The sequence below is a fragment of the Pristiophorus japonicus genome, unplaced genomic scaffold (genome assembly GCF_044704955.1).
Source record: "Pristiophorus japonicus isolate sPriJap1 unplaced genomic scaffold, sPriJap1.hap1 HAP1_SCAFFOLD_1074, whole genome shotgun sequence".
In the NCBI taxonomy this organism is placed as follows: domain Eukaryota; kingdom Metazoa; phylum Chordata; class Chondrichthyes; family Pristiophoridae; genus Pristiophorus; species Pristiophorus japonicus.
The window spans coordinates 32,429-53,963 of NW_027250728.1; the positions used below are offsets into that span (position 1 = coordinate 32,429).

General features: G+C 37.8%; 2 protein-coding genes across 2 annotated transcripts in view; one reads left to right on the plus strand and one right to left on the minus strand.

The window, feature by feature from the left end:
- pgm3 (phosphoglucomutase 3) overlaps window positions 1-3,635 on the plus strand; it is a 29,042-nt gene extending 25,407 nt beyond the window's left edge. The window contains exon 9 of the mRNA XM_070869996.1: window positions 1,816-3,635. Within this exon, the coding sequence (XP_070726097.1) occupies window positions 1,816-1,905 (90 nt within the window). The 3' untranslated portion in view covers window positions 1,906-3,635. The remainder of the gene's footprint in view (window positions 1-1,815) is intronic.
- A 2,492-nt stretch (window positions 3,636-6,127) lies between these two features.
- LOC139241439 (protein DOP1A-like) overlaps window positions 6,128-21,535 on the minus strand; it is a gene marked incomplete at its 5' end in the record, with an annotated part of 73,925 nt that continues 58,517 nt past the window's right edge. The window contains one exon of the mRNA XM_070869998.1: window positions 6,128-6,711. Within this exon, the coding sequence (XP_070726099.1) occupies window positions 6,406-6,711 (306 nt within the window). The remainder of the gene's footprint in view (window positions 6,712-21,535) is intronic.

Here is a 21,535-nt window from a genome sequence, read left to right on the forward strand (position 1 = left end):
AGAGTATAAAAGCAGAGAAGTCCTGCTACAATTGTACAGGGTATTGGTGAGGCCACACCTGGAGTACAGTGTACAGTTTTGGTCTCTGTATTTAAGGAGGGAGGCTGTTCAGAGAAGATTCACTAGGTTGATTCCTGAGATGAAAGGGTTGATTTATGAAGAAAGGTTGAGTCACTGGAGTTTAGAAGAATGAGAGGGGATCTTATTGAAACATAGAAGATTCTGAGGGGGCTCGACAAAGTAGAGGCAGAGAGGATGGTTCCCCTCGTGGGGTATCTAGAACTAAGGGGCATAGTTTCAGAATAAGGGGTTGCCCTTTTAAAACTGAGATGAGGGTTGTAAATCTGTGGAATTCTCCACCCCAGAGAGCTCTGGAGGCTTGAATATATTTAAGGTGGAGATAGATAGATTTTTGAGCGATTATGGAAGAACGGGCAGAGAAGTGGAGCTGAGTCCATGATCAGATCAGCCATGATCTTATTAAATGGCGGAGCAGGCTCGAGGGGCCAGGTGGCCTACTCCTGCTCCTATTTCTTATGTTCTTATACTTTGAAAACTCTCCTTATAATACCAACCCAGGTCCATCATCCATTGTACAAACTTGTGCATGAGGCTTAGTTTAATCTCGTGGAGCCTTTGGGTAATCTCTCCGGAATAATGGAATAGAAGAACTAAAAAATCTGCTGCAAATTGGTGTCTGATATAACCCCCATCATTCCCATTGGACAAAGGGCACCAAATAGATATATTTCACCATTCAGGACAGGTGGTGACTGTGCAGAGTCAGTCTGCTGCTGTGGATTTGTGCTCTCAGATGTCTCCTTCATCAGCTGCTTTTTTAACGCCTGGATGAACTGAGGACATTTCCCTTATTTACCGAACAGTTCATGGACTAATTTCAGAACCAAGTAAGCACCTGTTTCTATGTAATCTACAGGAGGGCTACATTACAGGTTAAATGTGGATTCTCTTGCAATCTAGAGTGTGTTGTGTGAGATTCTTTTTAACCAACCCATTTAATAAGAACATAAGAAATAGGAGCAGGAGTAGGCCATACGGCCCCCTCGAGCCTGCTCCGCCATTCAATAAGATCATGGCTGATCTGATCATGGACTCAGCTCCACTTCCCTGTCCGCTCTCCATAACCCCTTATCGGTTAAGAAACTGTCTATCTCTGACTTAAATTTATTCAGTGTCCCAGCTTCCACAGCTCTCTGAGGCAGCAAATTTCACAGATCCACAACCCTCAAATTTCTCATCTCAGTTTTAAATGGGCGGTCCCTTATTCTAGGATTATGCCCCTAGTTCTAGTCTCCTCTCTGCATCCAACTTGTCAAGCCCCCTCATAATCTTATACGATCACCTCTCATTCTTCTGAATTCCAATGAGTAGAGGCCCAACCTACTCAACCTTTCCTCATAAGTCAACCCCCTCATCTCCAGAATCAACCTAGTGAACCTTCTCTGAACTGCCTCCGAAGCAAGTATATCCTTTCTTAAATATGGAAACCAAAACTGCACAGTGTTCCAGGTGTGGCCTCACCAATACCCTGTATAGCTGTAGCAACTATTTTAACTGCAGAAATAACATACACTATTGACAAAGTGCTACATTTGATCGTGATCAGCATGGATTATGTCTTGTCTGTACTTCACTGAGCCTAAAGAAACGCTCTAAGCACTCAGACACTGTAGTGTACATAATGTGTTCCTTCGTCAGGTCACTACTTTATCAGCTGTTGACAAGTGACAGATTCTAAATAGAATAGATTTTTGTTCACAGCCCTGTAAAGTACAATTTATGTTTGTTTTGCAGACTAATGCAGATACTCTGGCACATGAAGTGAGCCTTGTTGTTTACAAATTGGCTGGAGGAATGGGAGAGGAACCAACATTGCTGCATTGAGAAAAATAAAATAAATGGTGGATGTGTCTATTTGCACTCTTTACTTTCCATTAACACCACATCCATGGGTACTGTGGCGGGTAACTGGAATTCCTGTAATCTTTCAAAACTAAACGTGCAGCTTCAATTAACCTGCAATCAAGTAGTAATGGGAATTACTAATTTTGATAAATAGATTGCATTCACCTTTTTAGCCCGGACATGAATACAGCAAAGAAAAAACACCCTACGCAAGAGCAGGAACTTCTGTTTACAGGATGCACTTGGGATAACTCCTTATTCTGTGTCACAAGGCAGTAATGTTTTAATGGTAGAGTAGTGTCATGAGCCAGGAGAATGAAGTTTGAATGGTCTTGCAAGGTAGCAGCATACATTGATTCATGCTCGAGATGATTTTTGAGCCTTTCTTTCAGATTGAAACAATTCACTATGTCCCCGTCCCCCCACCCCTCTCCCCTCTCCCCTCCCTCTCTCCCTCCCCCCCCCCCCCCCCCCCTCATTTAAGTTTACAATTGGAGGTGTGCTGTGGCGGCCAATGCATACTTGTGTACCACATCCGTGATTAGACTGGAAATGATGCTGGATTTAAAACAGCGATGAGGAGAAATTTCTTCTCTGAGGGTTGTAAATCTGTGGAATTGGCTGCCTCAGAGAACTGTGGAAGCTGGGTCATTGAATAAATTTAAGACAGAAATAGACAGTTTCTTAAACGATAAGGGGTTATATGGGGAGCGGAGTCCATGATCAGATCAGCCATGATCTTTGAATGGAGGAGCAGGCTCGAGGGGCTGTATGGCCCACTCCTGTTCCTATTTCTTATGTTCTTATAACTGTTCGACATTGATAACATTGTCAGAATGGAGGTGGGGGAGCGAAACAGGTACAACACGTTCTAGTATAGCATAAGATGGGTAAAATGAATGCTGTAAACTGTTTCTTCTGTACAGTATTTATATTCCCTTCCTGCTGAATAAATGGAACCTCATCGGTTTTACAGGGTTATGGGTGCAGAGGAACGATGAGAGTGAAATCCTGCAGTCTTCCCCCTCCCCCAAAACAGGTTGGCTTTATTCTGAGCTCCAGGAACAAGCTGCCCCTTTTCTGAAATGATGCCCGTCTTTGGCAGAATTCCGTAGAGCTGGTTCACAAAATTAATTGTAGCCCCTACTGGTTTTCCTTTTTATCTCAAAATACGACGCTCCAAGTAACCTGTCAGAAAGCAGTGGGACATCGGTCTGCTCACGGTGATATGCAAGATATGCCAATGCCAGTCGAGTTCATTAATAATTGTAACCGTGAAGGAGAGCGCGGAAGTTTTCCTTTCAAACTAGAAAGTGCAATATTTGCTCATCATGAAGGTTTGTAATTTCAAGTCAGACTGCATTATTCCAAACTTGCTTCAAAAGTAGTTTGAATTTGGGCCTGGACACCATAGAAATGGTGTTGGGTATAATGGTATCCTGTTCAGTGTCGACTTTTAAATTATTAAACCATTGATCATCTATGATGACTGATTTGTAGGAAAAAGTATGGCTCGAGGGGGCCAGGTAGCCTACTCATGCTTCTTATGACTTAATGAAAGATCTGTCACATCTGTTTTAACTAATTGCCTTTATAATTCCTCATTGGTGATGTTGCTCCGGAAGACTGTAACAGTCATCATATTATGCTCTGTTTATAATCAAATCAGATGGATTCTGCCAAAAATAAACATGTTCTACCAATTTCAACCTACTCTTGTCAATTGATGCCATTACATAATGAATGTCATAAACTGTTACGTGGTCAAAGTACGGTAGATGCAAGGAATTGGGTTGTGCTCAGTCACTATCACCAAGGTGCACATACATGTCTCACATTGCTATCAAGCTTTCTAAAGGCCTTGCTAAGAAATATTTATCTCCCAGTCGTAGTGAAGTCTCCGTGATGGCCACTTAGTCATAGCCTTTAACCTGATGTACTTCTCATTCACTTGCTTTATTTCTTGTGCTTTAGTGTGTAGACTTTTAATTGAGCAGTAGGTTGGGGACTATGCTCATTGGAGTTCAGAAGAATGAGAGGTGATCTTTTCAAAACATATAAAATAATGAGGGGGTTCAACAAGGTGGATGTGGAGAGGAGAGGAGGGGACAACTAAAACTAGGGGAGATAGTCTTAGTTTTAAATTGGTGGTCCCTTATTCTGAGATGAGGAATTTCTTCTGAGGGTTGTAAATCTTTGGAATTCTCTGCCCCAGAGAGCTGGGTCATTGAATATATTTAAGGCAGAGATAGATTGTTGAGTGATAAGGGAATAAGGGGTTCTGGGGAGCAGGCAGAGAAGTGGAGCTGAGTCCATGATCGGATCAGCCATGATCTTATTGAATGGTGGAGCAGGCACGAGGGGTGAAATGGCCTACTCCTGCTCCTATTATGACAAAGCTGATGTTCTTTCTCAGCCAACAGAATGGGGTACTATGGAGCACACCCCTGGAAGACTATCTCAAATCCCTGAGCAAACAGTAATCTGATCTTGATTTCTATGCACTTAGTTATAGGACTGCATGTGTGTTGGAAAACGAGCAAGTTGGTGATGAAATGTCTGAAGCTCCCAATGTATCAGGGTATTGAACAACGTCCCTAAACACAGGCATCTCCAACCTACAGCCCCCGCAATCCCCGACTAACCACTCCTCAATCCAGGTAACCATCCTATTTGCAGGATTGTCCATTTCAATTTTATGGGGCTGCAGGTTTTAGTAGTGCAGCCATCACCAATCTCTTGATATAAACAGATGCAAATTCATGGGAACATGGAACACATTTCTATTATGTAAATAGCTGCAAATGGTTTTCATGGACACAGTAAAGCCACATCTCTGTGGACCAGCCAAAATCTGTGATAATATTTGCAAATTATTGACATGACCATAGAACATAAGAAATAGGAGCAGGCATAGGCCATTTGGCCCCTCGAGCCTGCTCTGCCATTTAATAAGATCATGGCTGATTTTCTTAGCCTCAACTCTACTTTCCTGCTGACTCCCTTATGATTCAAAAATCTGTCTATCTCCACCTTAAATATATTCAATGACCCAGCCTCCACAGGTCTCTGGGGCAGAGAATCCCAAAGATTCACGACCCTCAGAAGAAATTCCTCCTCATTTCCGTTTTAAATGGGCGACCCCTTATTCTGAAACTATGCCCCCTAGTTCTAGATTTCCCCACAAGGGGAAACATCCTCTCTGCATCTACCCTGTCAAGCCCCCTCAGAATCTTGTATGTTTCAATAAGATCACCTCTCATTCTTCTGAACTCCAATGAGTATAGGCTCAACCTTTCTTCATACGACAACCCCTTCATGTCCAGAATCAACTTCGTGAACCTTCTCTGAACAGCCTCCAAAACAAATATATCCCTCCTTAAATAAGGAGACCAAAACTGTACGCAGTACTCCAGGTGTGGCCTCACCAATTCCCTGTAGCAGGACTTCTCTGCTTTTATACTCTATCCCCCTTGCAATAAAGGCCAATATTCCATTTGCCTTCCTGATTACTTGCTGTACCTGCATATTAACTGTTTGTATTTCATGCACAAGGACCCCCAGATCCCTCTGTGCTGCAGCATTTTGTAGTCCTTCTCCATTTAAATAATATTTTGCTTTTCTATTCTTCCTACCAAAGTAGATAACCTCACATTATACTCCATCTGCCAAATTCATGCCCACTCACTTAGCCTGTCTATATCCATTTGCAGATTATGTGTGTCCTCACAATTTACTTTCCCACCTATCTTTGTATCGTCAGCAAACTTGGCTACGTTACACTCAGTCCCTTCATCCAAGTCATTAATATAGATTGTAAATAGTTGAGCCACTAGTTACAGCTTGCCAACCAGAGAATGAACCATTTATCCCGATTCTCTGTTTTCTGTTAGTTAACCAATCCTCTATCCATGCTAATATATTACCCCAACACCATGAGTGTAGTAGGATAACAAACCCTTGCTGACTGCGGAGATTGCAACCTTAGAACTGAATAATGCATCGCCTCAGTGACTTCATCCCCCACCTTCATTCCTCTTGCTGTTATCGGACTTCTCTGTTGTTAACTGTGCGCTCCAGAATTCAGTCATCCTGTATGACTGACTACAATGGGATCTTGATCTGCTCTCGTTCGTTGATCCGATGTCGATGTAATAACTATAGAATAGACTATCCTGAACACACATAAATTGCAATCAAAATACACATTTAATAGGTCATCGCTTGCAGCATTTATCACGAGTGCACTTATTTAGAATGGAATGGAATAGTACAGTAATTTACATTTCTGGCACCATAATCAATATGAGCCAACAACACGTGACAAAATCCCATTCATAATTCAACATTCAGGACACAATCTGTACAATTAAAATTTAATATAAGTACATCCTTGAAATGAGTTCCTGATTTAAATACAAACTAAAATGTACACCTTGCCAACTATTGAGAGCTTACACTACCTCCAGCGCGACACTATTATGCTTTTATGACACCTTCTAGGAAATCCTTCTCAAGTACCTCTTCAATTTTCTGTCTGGCTTTGCTCCAGAATGCTTTCTGGTTCTCAATTTTAATGTCTTTGTTTGAGAATGAGTTTGTGTATGGAACAGGGCTCCCCAAGTATCCTGTAAACCTGCTGGTGACTTTGTTGGAGAAAAACTGGCTGAGCACATTGAAGAAAGGAAGCAGTTGTTCAATGCTGCGGATGGAGTAAACGGAGAGCAGTAGATGACCAGGATGCCATGCTAGTGTCCTCCCCGGATTCTCATCCTCTGGGTTTTTCTGTAAATAAACAACATTCTACCATGAATTGGATTCCAGTTATTTCCCATCGTGATCGACGGCAAGTACAACACACAAGAGCTTTTTAAAGGAGGATAGAGAGGTTTACAAACAATGACGGACAGGCGAAGACCATCTGGTCCATCGAGCCTGTCCCGCACAATTGCAATACCTTGTGTATCACAACATGTACACTCCATCCCACCTCAAACCATGGGATCACCTGGGAGAGGGGGAAAAAAAAACATTAAAAACCCAGGCCAATTTGGGGGAAAAAATCTGGGAAATCCATCTCCGACCCATCTAGGAGATCACTCTGGCCTTGAATTCCCTGCAGTACCTACCTTCTGTAAGAGTTAATCTCCACCCCAGCCAGAAACACATCCAGCTTTCACCTGAAGGAATTCAGTGAGTCTGCATCCACCACACAAACGGCAGCTTGTTCCAGAGGTCCACTATTCTCTGGGAAAAGAACCACCTCCTGATGTCCAACCTAGATCTAGCCCTATACAACTTAAATTTGTGACCCCAGATCCTGCCTAACCTATTTAATTGAAAAAAACGGTCAGCTGGAACACCATCTATTCCCCTCAATCATATCTCCCCGCCCTCCCCAAAGTCTACGCTGCTCTAAGGTAAAGAGTCACAGCTCTTTTAGCCTATCTTGATAACGACGATGCTTTAGACTTTAAGGAGGGAATTCCAGAGCTCAGGGCCTAGGCAGCTGAAGGCATGGCCACCAATGGTTGAGCGATTAAAATCAGGGATTCTCGAGGCCACAATTTGAGGAGCGCAGATATCTCTGGCGGGGGGGGGGGGGGTTATGGGATTGTGAAGGAGATTACAGAGATAGGGAGGGACGAGGCCATGGAGGGATTTGTAAACAAGAATGAGAATTTTGAAATCGAGGCATTGCTTAACTGGGAGCCAATGTAGGTCAGCAAGCACAGGGGTGATGGGTGAGCGGGACTTGGTGCGGGTTAGGACACGGGGGCAGCGAGCACAGGGGTGATGGGTGAGCGGGACTTGGTGTGGGTTAGGACATGGGCAGCTTCTATAATGCTGGGTTAAAGTTCAGTGTGTCATAAGAGAAAAGAAACTCAAATTGCAATTGGGATCTAACTCAAGACACTTTACGATGCAAGTCCATCTCCATTTCCTTTGTAAATTACTCTGAAAATTAAAATAAGAAAGAGATAAAAATGCAAGGACACAGAAATACTAGCGGATCTCCTTCCCCTCCTGCTCACCCACCCCACACTACCCTCTTGGACTCGGCCAGAGATCACAATCACCCCCCTCTTCATTTCCCTCCAGATCTCCTGTTCACTTCTGAATAAGGTCCTTGCAATCCACAATCCAATTGATATCCTGGCTTTGACAGAAAATTGGTTCATGGGTGGCGATATCTTTCTCCGACCGAAGCCTAGCTCTACGTTCTGTTAGATGTCTCGCCCAAACAGACATGGCGGGAGTATGGCTTTGACCACAAAAATCACACCTTGGTCGCTAACACTTTCACTTCTTCCAGCATCTCACTTTACTCCATCTCCCTCACCTCCCCTTTACAATCCTCTGTCTACCGCTCCTTTAAGCCCCATCCCTGTGTCTTCTCCCGCACTAAGATATGCTCCCTCCTCAGACCCTGCTTCGAGCTCAATCCTCAATTATTTGAATCTGCATCTCAATTCAACCAGCCCTCTCTGAATTAATTGTCCACCTGTCCTCACTAAACCTCTCCCTCCATATCAATTCTTGTACCCAAAATAACCCTCCACCATGCCCCACCATTAGTGGCCGTGTCTTCTGGCCCCACGCTCTCTAAATCCCTGCTATAAAGCTCTCCTTAAATCACCATCTTAATCAAGCTGTGGGTTACCCCTCTTTGGCCCAGCATCCATTTTTTGATTATGCCGCTGTGAAGCACCTTGTGATGTTTTTACTATGTTAGAGGTGCGACATAAATGAAAATTAATGTTTTGCTAAATACTAATTGGACTGTTGGATGCAATGGTTTGATGTGCTGTAAATACTACCTAATGTGCAGCCTCAACAGGCTCTACCCATGTCGCTGTTCAAATATACAGAGCAGTCGATCAGTAACTGTGATTACTTCTTCTTGCCTTCTCTAGTTTCCCTGACCACTTTTTCCTGCTATGACACTCATTAAGTCACGTCTTATTTTGGAAATTTCATGGACTAGGTTAAAATAATTGATCGGCACATTTGTGTTAACAGGAAGATTGCCAATGGTTTTGGGTTCCCAGAGAGCTCAGTGTATTTATTAGCTAGCTGTGTATTTATTAGCTAGCTGTGTATTTATTAGTTAGCCGTATGTTTATCAGCTAGCTCAGTGTATTTATTAGCTCGCTCAGTGTATTGAGCTCAGTGTATTTATTAGTTAGCTGTGTATTTATTAGCTAGCTGTGTATTTATTAGCTAGCTGTGTATTTATTAGCCGTATGTTTATCAGCTAGCTCAGTGTATTTATTAGCTCGCTCAGTGTATTTAGCTCAGTGTATTTATTAGTTAGTTGGGTATTTATTAGCTAGCTGTGTATTTATTAGCTAGCTCAGTGTATTTTTTTAGCTAGCTCAGTGTATTTATTACTTAGCTCAGTGTATTTATTGGCTAGCTGTGTATTTATTATGTAGCTCAGTGTATTACCTAGCTCAGTGTATTTATTAGCTATCTGAGTGTATTTATTAGCGAGCTCAGTGTATTTATGAGCTAGTTGTGTATTTATTAGTTAGCTGCGTATTTATGAGCTAGTTGTATGTGCATTTATTAGCCAGCTGTGTATTTATCACCTAGCTCAGTGTATTTATTAGTTAGCTGTGTATTTATTAGCTAGCTGTGTATTGATTAGCCAGCTGTGTATTTATGAGCTAGCTCAGTGTATTTATTAGCAAGCTCAGTGTATTTATTAGTTAGCTGCGTATTTATTAGCTAGCTCAGTGTATTTATTAGCTAGCTCAGTGTATTTATTAGCTCGCTCAGTGTATTTATTAGCTAGCTGTGTATTTATTAGCTCGCTCAGTGTATTTATTAGCTAGCTGTGTATTTATTAGCTAGCTGCTAGCTCAGTGTATTTATTAGCTAGCTGTGTATTTATTAGCTAGCTGTGTATTGATTAGCCAGCTGTGTATTTATGAGCTAGCTCAGTGTATTTATTAGCAAGCTCAGTGTATTTATTAGTTTGCTGCTTATTTATGAGCTAGTTGTGTGTGCATTTATTAGCCAGCTGTGTATTTATCACCTAGCTCAGTGTATTTATTAGTTAGCTGTGTATTTATGAGCTAGCTCAGTGTATTTATTAGCTAGCTCAGTGTATTTATTAGCTAGCTCAGTGTATTTATTAGTTAGCTGCGTATTTATTAGCTAGCTCAGTGTATTTATTAGCTAGCTCAGTGTATTTATTAGCTAGCTGTGTATTTATTAGCTCGCTCAGTGTATTTATTAGCTAGCTGTGTATTTATTAGCTCGATCAGTGTATTTATTAGCTCGCTCAGTGTATTTATTAGCTAGCTGTGTATTTATCAGCTAGCTGCTAGCTCAGTGTATTTATTAGCTAGCTGTGTATTTATTAGCTAGCTCAGTGTATTTATTAGCTAGCTGTGTATTTATTAGCCAGCTCTGTGTATTTATTAGCTAGCTGTGTATTTATTACCTAGCTCAGTGTATTTATTAGCTAGCTGAGTGTATTTATTAGCTAGCTGTGTATTTATTAGCTAGCTCAGTATATTTATTAGCTAGCTGAGTGTATTTATTAGCTAGCTCAGTGTATTTATTAGCTAGCTGTGTATTTATTAGCTAGCTGAGTATTTATTAGCTAGCTGTGTACTTATTAGCTAGCTCAGTGTATTTAGCTCAGTGTATTTATTAGCTAGCTCAGTGTATTTATTAGCTAGCTGTGTATTTATTCGTTGGCTGTGTATTTATTCGTTGGCTGTGTATTTATTAGCGAGCTCAGTGTATTTCTTAGTTAGCTGCTTATTTATGAGCTAGTTTTGTGTGTATCTATTAGCCAGCTGTGTATTTATTAGCTCGCTCAGTGTATTTATTAGCTAGCTGTGTGTATTTATTAGCGAGCTCAGTGTATTTATTAGCTAGCTGTGTATTTATTAACTAGCTGTGTATTTATTAGCTAGCTCAGTGTATTTATTAGTTAGCTGCGTATTTATTAGCTAGCTGTGTATTTATTAGCTAGCTCAGTGTATTTAGCTCAGTGTATTTATTAGCTAGCGCAGTGTATTTATTAGCCAGCTGTGTATTTATTAGCTAGGTGTGTATTTATTAGCTAGCTGTGTATTTATTGGCTAGCTCAGTGTATTTATTAGCTAGCTGTGTATTTATTCGTTAGGTGTGTATTTATTACCTAGCTCGGTGTATTGATTAGCTAGCTCGGTGTATTGATTAGCTAGCTCGGTGTATTTATTCACTCGCTGTGTATTTATTAGCTAGCTGTGTATTTATTAACTAGCTAGCTGTGTATTTATTACCTAGCTCAGTGTATTTATTAGCCAGCTGTGTATTTATTAGCTAGATCAATGCATTTATTAGCTAGCTGTGTATTTATTCGTTAGCTCGGTGTATTTATTAGCGAGCTCAGAGTATTTATTAGCTAGCTGTGTATTTTTTAGTTAGCTCGGTGTATTTATTTGCTAGCTATGTATTTATTAGCTAGCTGTGTATTTATTAGTTACTTCGGTGTATTTATTAGCTAGCTATGTATTTATTAGCGAGCTGTGTATTTACTAGCTAGCTGTGTATTAATTAGTTACCTCGGTGTATTTATTGGCTAGCTCAGTGTATTTATTAGCTAGCTGTGTATTTATTCGTTAACTCAGTGTATTTATTAGCTAGCTCAGAGTATTTATTAGCTAGCTGTGTATTTATTAGTTACTTCGGTGTATTTATTAGCTAGCTATGTATTTATTAGCGAGCTGTGTATTTACTAGCTCGCTGTGTATTTATTAGCTAGTTCAGTGTATTTATTAGCTAGCTGTGTATTTATTAGCTCGCTGTGTATTTATTAGCTCGCTCAGTGTATTTATTAGCTAGCTGTGTATTTATTAGCTCGCTGTGTATTTATTAGCTCGCTGTGTATTTATTAGCTCGCTGTGTATTTATTAGCTCGCTGTGTATTTATTAGCTCGCTGTGTATTTATTAGCTAGCTCAGTGTATTTATTAGCTAGCTCAGTGTATTTATCAGGTAGCTGTGTATGTATCAGCTCGGTCAGTGCATTTATTAGCGAGCTGTGTATTTATTAGCTAGCTCAGTGCATTTATTAGCGAGCTGTGTATTTATTACCTAGCTCAGTGTATTTATTAGCTAGCTGTGTATTTATTCGTTGGTTGTGTATTTATTAGCTAGCTCGGTGTATTTATTCCTTGGCTGTGTATTTATTAGCTGGCTGTGTATTTATTAACTCGCTGCGTATTTATTAGCTAGCTCAGTGTATTTATTAGCTAGCTGTGTATTTATTAGCTAGCTCAGAGTATTTATTAGCCAGCTGTGTATTTATGAGCTAGCTTAGTGTATTTATTAGCTAGCTCAGTGTATTTATTAGTTAGCTGCGTATTTATTAGCTAGCTCAGTGTATTTATTAGCTAGCTCAGGATATGTATGAGCTAGCTGTGTATTTATTAGCTAGCTCCGTGCATTTATTAGCTCGCTCAGTGTATTTATTAGCTAGCTGTGTATTTATTAGCTAGCTGCTAGCTCAGTGTATTTATTAGCTAGCTGTGTATTTATTAGCTAGCTCAGTGTATTTATTAGCTAGCTGTGTATTTATTAGCGAGCTCAGTGTATTTATTAGCTAGCTGAGTGTATTTATTAGCTAGCTGTGTATTTATTAGCTCGCTCAGTATATTTATTAGCTAGCTGAGTGTATTTATTAGCTAGCTGTGTACTTATTAGCTAGCTCAGTTTATTTAGCTCAGTGTATTTATTAGCTAGCTCAGTGTATTTATTAGCTAGCTGTGTATTTATTCGTTGGCTGTGTATTTATTAGCGAGCTCAGTGTATTTATTACTTAGCTCAGTGTATTTCTTAGTTAGCTGCTTATTTATGAGCTAGTTTTGTGTGAATTTATTAGCCAGCTGTGTATTTATTAGCTAGCTCAGTGTATTTATTAGCTAGCTGTGTATTTATTATGTAGCTCAGTGTATTTATTCGCGAGCTGAGTGTATTTATTAGCTAGCTGAGTGTATTTATTAGCGAGCTCAATGTATTTATTAGCTAGCTGTGTATTTATTAGCTAGCTGTGTATTTATTAGTTAGCTCGGTGTATTTATTTGCTAGCTATGTATTTATTAGCTAGCTGTGTATTTATTAGTTACTTCGGTGTATTCATTAGCTAGCTATGTATTTATTAGCGAGCTGTGTATTTATTAGCTCGCTCAGTGTATTTATTAGCTAGCTGTGTATTTATTAGTTAGCTCGGTGCATTTATTAGCTAGCTGTGTATTTATTAGTTAGCTCGGTGTATTTATTTGCTAGCTATGTATTTATTAGCTAGCTCAGTGCATTTATTAGCTAGCTGTGTATTTATTAGTTAGCTCGGTGTATTTATTTGCTAGCTATGTATTTATTAGCTAGCTGTGTATTTATTAGTTACTTCGGTGTATTTATTAGCTAGCTATGTATTTATTAGCGAGCTGTGTATTTACTAGCTAGCTGTGTATTAATTAGTTACCTCGGTGTATTTATTAGCTAGCTCAGAGTATTTATTAGCTAGCTGTGTATTTATTAGTTAACTCAGTGTATTTATTAGCTAGTTCAGTGTATTTATTAGCTAGCTGTGTATTTATTAGCTCGCTGTGTATTTATTAGCTCGCTCAGTGTATTTATTAGCTAGCTGTGTATTTATTAGCTCGCTGTGTATTTATTAGCTAGCTCAGTGTATTTATTAGCTAGCTCAGTGTATTTATCAGGTAGCTGTGTATGTATCAGCTCGGTCAGTGCATTTATTAGCGAGCTGTGTATTTATTAGCTAGCTCAGTGCATTTATTAGCGAGCTGTGTATTTATTACCTAGCTCAGTGTATTTATTAGCTAGCTGTGTATTTATTCGTTGGTTGTGTATTTATTAGCTAGCTCGGTGTATTTATTCCTTGGCTGTGTATTTATTAGCTGGCTGTGTATTTATTAACTCGCTGCGTATTTATTAGCTAGCTCAGTGTATTTATTAGCTAGCTGTGTATTTATTAGCTAGCTCAGAGTATTTATTAGCCAGCTGTGTATTTATGAGCTAGCTTAGTGTATTTATTAGCTAGCTCAGTGTATTTATTAGTTAGCTGCGTATTTATTAGCTAGCTCAGTGTATTTATTAGCTAGCTCAGGATATTTATGAGCTAGCTGTGTATTTATTAGCTAGCTCCGTATATTTATTAGCTAGCTGAGTGTATTTATTAGCTAGCTGAGTGTATTTATTAGCTAGCTGTGTACTTATTAGCTAGCTCAGTTTATTTAGCTCAGTGTATTTATTAGCTAGCTCAGTGTATTTATTAGCTAGCTGTGTATTTATTCGTTGGCTGTGTATTTATTAGCGAGCTCAGTGTATTTATTACTTAGCTCAGTGTATTTCTTAGTTAGCTGCTTATTTATGAGCTAGTTTTGTGTGAATTTATTAGCCAGCTGTGTACTTATTAGCTAGCTCAGTGTATTTATTAGCTAGCTGTGTATTTATTATGTAGCTCAGTGTATTTATTCGCGAGCTGAGTGTATTTATTAGCTAGCTGAGTGTATTTATTAGCGAGCTCAATGTATTTATTAGCTAGCTGTGTATTTATTAGCTAGCTGTGTATTTATTAGTTAGCTCGGTGTATTTATTTGCTAGCTATGTATTTATTAGCTAGCTGTGTATTTATTAGTTACTTCGGTGTATTCATTAGCTAGCTATGTATTTATTAGCGAGCTGTGTATTTATTAGCTCGCTCAGTGTATTTATTAGCTAGCTGTGTATTTATTAGTTAGCTCGGTGCATTTATTAGCTAGCTGTGTATTTATTAGTTAGCTCGGTGTATTTATTTGCTAGCTATGTATTTATTAGCTAGCTGTGTATTTATTAGTTAGCTCGGTGTATTTATTTGCTAGCTATGTATTTATTAGCTAGCTGTGTATTTATTAGTTACTTCGGTGTATTTATTAGCTAGCTATGTATTTATTAGCTAGCTCAGTGCATTTATTAGCTAGCTGTGTATTTATTAGTTAGCTCGGTGTATTTATTTGCTAGCTATGTATTTATTAGCTAGCTGTGTATTTATTAGTTACTTCGGTGTATTTATTAGCTAGCTATGTATTTATTAGCTAGCTCAGTGCATTTATTAGCTAGCTGCGTATTTATGAGCTAGCTTAGTGTATTTATTAGCTAGCTCAGTGTATTTATTAGTTAGCTGCGTATTTATTAGCTAGCTCAGTGTATTTATTAGCTAGCTCAGGATATTTATGAGCTAGCTGTGTATTTATTAGCTAGCTCCGTGCATTTATTAGCTCGCTCAGTGTATTTATTAGCTAGCTGTGTATTTATTAGCTAGCTGCTAGCTCAGTGTATTTATTAGCTAGCTGTGTATTTATTAGTTAGCTCGGTGTATTTATTTGCTAGCTATGTATTTATTAGCTAGCTATGTATTTATTAGCTAGCTCACTGTATATCTATTAGCTAGCTGTGTATTTATTAGCTCGCTCAGTGTATTTATTAGCTAGCTGTGTATTTATTAGCTAGCTCAGTGCATTTATTAGCTCGCTGTGTATTTTTTAGTTAGCTCGGTGTATTTATTTGCTAGCTATGTATTTATTAGCTAGCTGTGTATTTATTAGTTACTTCGGTGTATTTATTAGCTAGCTATGTATTTATTAGCGAGCTGTGTATTTACTAGCTAGCTGTGTATTAATTAGTTACCTCGGTGTATTTATTGGCTAGCTCAGTGTATTTATTAGCTAGCTGTGTATTTATTCGTTAACTCAGTGTATTTATTAGCTAGTTCAGTGTATTTATTAGCTAGCTGTGTATTTATTAGCTCGCTGTGTATTTATTAGCTCGCTCAGTGTATTTATTAGCTAGCTGTGTATTTATTAGCTCGCTGTGTATTTATTAGCTAGCTCAGTGTATTTATCAGGTAGCTGTGTATGTATCAGCTCGGTCAGTGCATTTATTAGCGAGCTGTGTATTTATTAGCTAGCTCAGTGCATTTATTAGCGAGCTGTGTATTTATTAGCTAGCTCAGTGTATTTATTAGCTAGCTGTGTATTTATTCGTTGGCTGTGTATTTATTCGCGAGCTCAGTGTATTTATTACTTAGCTCAGTGTATTTCTTAGTTAGCTGCTTATTTATGAGCTAGTTTTGTGTGAATTTATTAGCCAGCTGTGTATTTATTAGCTAGCTCAGTGTATTTATTAGCTAGCTGTGTATTTATTATGTAGCTCAGTGTATTTATTCGCGAGCTGAGTGTATTTATTAGCTAGCTGAGTGTATTTATTAGCGAGCTCAATGTATTTATTAGCTAGCTGTGTATTTATTAGCTAGCTGTGTATTTATTAGTTAGCTCGGTGTATTTATTTGCTAGCTATGTATTTATTAGCTAGCTGTGTATTTATTAGTTACTTCGGTGTATTCATTAGCTAGCTATGTATTTATTAGCGAGCTGTGTATTTATTAGCTCGCTCAGTGTATTTATTAGCTAGCTGTGTATTTATTAGTTAGCTCGGTGTATTTATTTGCTAGCTATGTATTTATTAGCTAGCTCAGTGCATTTATTAGCTAGCTGTGTATTTATTAGTTAGCTCGGTGTATTTATTTGCCAGCTATGTATTTATTAGCTAGCTGTGTATTTATTAGCTAGCTATGTATTTATTAGCTAGCTCAGTGCATTTATTAGCTAGCTGTGTATTTATTAGTTAGCTCGGTGTATTTATTCGCTAGCTGTGTATTTATTAGCTCGCTCAGTGTATTTATTAGCTAGCTGTGTATTTATTAGCTCGCTCAGTGTATTTATTAGCTAGCTGTGTATTTATTAGTTAGCTCGGTGCATTTATTAGCTAGCTGTGTATTTATTAGTTAGCTCGGTGTATTTATTTGCTAGCTATGTATTTATTAGCTAGCTGTGTATTTATTAGTTACTTCGGTGTATTTATTAGCTAGCTATGTATTTATTAGCTAGCTCAGTGCATTTTTTAGCTAGCTGTGTATTTATTAGTTACTTCGGTGTATTTATTAGCTAGCTATGTATTTATTAGCGAGCTGTGTATTTACTAGCTAGCTGTGTATTAATTAGTTACCTCGGTGTATTTATTGGCTAGCTCAGTGTATTTATTAGCTAGCGGTGTATTTATTGGCTAGCTCAGTGTATTTATTAGCTAGCTGTGTATTTATTCGTTAATTCAGTGTATTTATTAGCTAGCTCAGAGTATTTATTAGCTAGCTGTGTATTTATTAGTTAACTCAGTGTATTTATTAGCTCGCTGTGTATTTATTAGCTCGCTGTGTATTTATTAGTTAGCTCAGTGTATTTATTAGCTAGCTGTGTATTTATTAGCTCGCTGTGTATTTATTAGCTAGCTCAGTGTATTTATTAGCTAGCTGTGTATTTATTAGCTAGCCGTGTATTTATCAGCTAGCTGTGTATTTATTAGGTAGCTGTGTATGTATCAGCTCGAGCTGTGTATTTATTACCTAGCTCAGTGTATTTATTAGCTAGCTGTGTATTTATTCGTTGGTTGTGTATTTATTAGCTAGCTCGGTGTATTTATTCCTTGGCTGTGTATTTATTAGCTGGCTGTGTATTTATTAGCGAGCTGCGTATTTATTAGCTAGCTGAGTGTATTTATTAGCTAGCTGAGTGTATTTATTAGCTAGCTCAGTGTATTTATTAACTCGCTGTGTATTTATTAGCTAGCTCAGTGTATTTATTAGCTAGCTGTGTATTTATTAGCGAGCTGTGTATTTATTAGCTAGCTCAGAGTATTTATTAGCCAGCTGTGTATTTATGAGCTAGCTTAGTGTATTTATTAGCGAGCTCAGTGTATTTATTAGTTAGCTGCGTATTTATTAGCTAGCTCAGTGTATTTATTAGCTAGCTCAGGATATTTATGAGCTAGCTGTGTATTTATTAGCTAGCTCCGTGCATTTATTAGCTCGCTCAGTGTATTTATTAGCTAGCTGTGTATTTATTAGCTAGCTGCTAGCTCAGTGTATTTATTAGCTAGCTGTGTATTTTTTAGCTAGCTCAGTGTATTTATTAGCTAGCTGTGTATTTATTAGCGAGCTCAGTGTATTTATTAGTTAGCTCGGTGTATTTATTTGCTAGCTATGTATTTATTAGCTAGCTGTGTATTTATTAGTTACTTCGGTGTATTTATTAGCTAGCTATGTATTTATTAGCTAGCTCAGTGCATTTATTAGCTAGCTGTGTATTTATTAGTTAGCTCAGTGTATTTATTAGCTCGCTGTGTATTTATTAGCGAGCTCAGTGTATTTATTAGCTCACTGTATATCTATTAGCTAGCTGTGTATTTATTAGCTCGCTCAGTGCATTTATTAGCTAGCTGTGTATTTTTTAGTTAGCTCGGTGTATTTATTTGCTAGCTATGTATTTATTAGCTAGCTGTGTATTTATTAGTTACTTCGGTGTATTTATTAGCTAGCTATGTATTTATTAGCGAGCTGTGTATTTACTAGCTAGCTGTGTATTAATTAGTTACCTCGGTGTATTTATTGGCTAGCTCAGTGTATTTATTAGCTAGCTGTGTATTTATTCGTTAACTCAGTGTATTTATTAGCTAGCTCAGAGTATTTATTAGCTAGCTGTGTATTTATTAGTTAACTCAGTGTATTTATTAGCTAGTTCAGTGTATTTATTAGCTCGCTGTGTATTTATTAGCTCGCTGTGTATTTATTAGCTCGCTCAGTGTATTTATTAGCTCGCTGTGTATTTATTAGCTCGCTGTGTATTTATTAGCTCGCTGTGTATTTATTAGCTCGCTCAGTGCATTTATTAGCGAGCTGTGTATTTATTACCTAGCTCAGTGTATTTATTAGCTAGCTGTGTATTTATTCGTTGGTTGTGTATTTATTAGCTAGCTCGGTGTATTTATTCCTTGGCTGTGTATTTATTAGCTGGCTGTGTATTTATTAACTCGCTGCGTATTTATTAGCTAGCTCAGTGTATTTATTAGCTAGCTGTGTATTTATTAGCTAGCTCAGAGTATTTATTAGCCAGCTGTGTATTTATGAGCTAGCTTAGTGTATTTATTAGCTAGCTCAGTGTATTTATTAGTTAGCTGCGTATTTATTAGCTAGCTCAGTGTATTTATTAGCTAGCTCAGGATATTTATGAGCTAGCTGTGTATTTATTAGCTAGCTCCGTGCATTTATTAGCTCGCTCAGTGTATTTATTAGCTAGCTGTGTATTTATTAGCTAGCTGCTAGCTCAGTGTATTTATTAGCTAGCTGTGTATTTATTAGCTAGCTCAGTGTATTTATTAGCTAGCTGTGTATTTATTAGCGAGCTCAGTGTATTTATTAGCTAGCTCAGTGTATTTATTAGCTAGCTGTGTATTTATTAGCTCGCTCAGTATATTTATTAGCTAGCTGAGTGTATTTATTAGCTAGCTGAGTGTATTTATTAGCTCGCTGTGTACTTATTAGCTAGCTCAGTTTATTTAGCTCAGTGTATTTATTAGCTAGCTCAGTGTATTTATTAGCTAGCTGTGTATTTATTCGTTGGCTGTGTATTTATTCGCGAGCTCAGTGTATTTATTACTTAGCTCAGTGTATTTCTTAGTTAGCTGCTTATTTATGAGCTAGTTTTGTGTGAATTTATTAGCCAGCTGTGTATTTATTAGCTAGCTCAGTGTATTTATTAGCTAGCTGTGTATTTATTATGTAGCTCAGTGTATTTATTCGCGAGCTGAGTGTATTTATTAGCTAGCTGAGTGTATTTATTAGCGAGCTCAATGTATTTATTAGCTAGCTGTGTATTTATTAGCTAGCTGTGTATTTATTAGTTAGCTCGGTGTATTTATTTGCTAGCTATGTATTTATTAGCTAGCTGTGTATTTATTAGTTACTTCGGTGTATTCATTAGCTAGCTATGTATTTATTAGCGAGCTGTGTATTTATTAGCTCGCTCAGTGTATTTATTAGCTAGCTGTGTATTTATTAGTTAGCTCGGTGCATTGATTAGCTAGCTGTGTATTTATTAGTTAGCTCGGTGTATTTATTTGCTAGCTATGTATTTATTAGCTAGCTCAGTGCATTTATTAGCTAGCTGCGTATTTATTAGTTAGCTCGGTGTATTTATTTGCTAGCTATGTATTTATTAGCTAGCTGTGTATTTATTAGTTACTTCGGTGTATTTATTAGCTAGCTATGTATTTATTAGCTAGCTCAGTGCATTTATTAGCTAGCTGCGTATTTATGAGCTAGCTTAGTGTATTTATTAGCTAGCTCAGTGTATTTATTAGTTAGCTGCGTATTTATTAGCTAGCTCCGTGCATTTATTAGCTCGCTCAGTGTATTTATTAGCTAGCTGTGTATTTATTAGCTCGCTCAGTGTATTTATTAGCTAGCTGTGTATTTATTAGTTAGCTCGGTGCATTTATTAGCTAGCTGTGTATTTATTAGTTAGCTCGGTGTATTTATTTGCTAGCTATGTATTTATTAGCTAGCTGTGTATTTATTAGTTACTTCGGTGTATTTATTAGCTAGCTATGTATTTATTAGCTAGCTCAGTGCATTTATTAGCTAGCTGTGTATTTATTAGTTACTTCGGTGTATTTATTAGCTAGCTATGTATTTATTAGCGAGCTGTGTATTTACTAGCTAGCTGTGTATTAATTAGTTACCTCGGTGTATTTATTGGCTAGCTCAGTGTATTTATTAGCTAGCGGTGTATTTATTGGCTAGCTCAGTGTATTTATTAGCTAGCTGTGTATTTATTCGTTAATTCAGTGTATTTATTAGCTAGCTCAGAGTATTTATTAGCTAGCTGTGTATTTATTAGTTAACTCAGTGTATTTATTAGCTCGCTGTGTATTTATTAGCTCGCTGTGTATTTATTAGTTAGCTCAGTGTATTTATTAGCTAGCTGTGTATTTATTAGCTCGCTGTGTATTTATTAGCTAGCTGTGTATTTATTAGCTAGCCGTGTATTTATCAGCTAGCTGTGTATTTATTAGGTAGCTGTGTATGTATCAGCTCGGTCAGTGCATTTATTAGCGAGCTGTGTATTTATTACCTAGCTCAGTGTATTTATTAGCTAGCTGTGTATTTATTCGTTGGTTGTGTATTTATTAGCTAGCTCGGTGTATTTATTCCTTGGCTGTGTATTTATTAGCTGGCTGTGTATTTATTAGCGAGCTGCGTATTTATTAGCTAGCTGAGTGTATTTATTAGCTAGCTGAGTGTATTTATTAGCTAGCTCAGTGCATTTATTAGCGAGCTGTGTATTTATTACCTAGCTCAGTGTATTTATTAGCTAGCTGTGTATTTATTCGTTGGTTGTGTATTTATTAGCTAGCTCGGTGTATTTATTCCTTGGCTGTGTATTTATTAGCTGGCTGTGTATTTATTAACTCGCTGCGTATTTATTAGCTAGCTCAGTGTATTTATTAGCGAGCTGTGTATTTATTAGCTAGCTCAGAGTATTTATTAGCCAGCTGTGTATTTATGAGCTAGCTTAGTGTATTTATTAGCGAGCTCAGTGTATTTATTAGTTAGCTGCGTATTTATTAGCTAGCTCAGTGTATTTATTAGCTAGCTCAGGATATTTATGAGCTAGCTGTGTATTTATTAGCTAGCTCCGTGCATTTATTAGCTC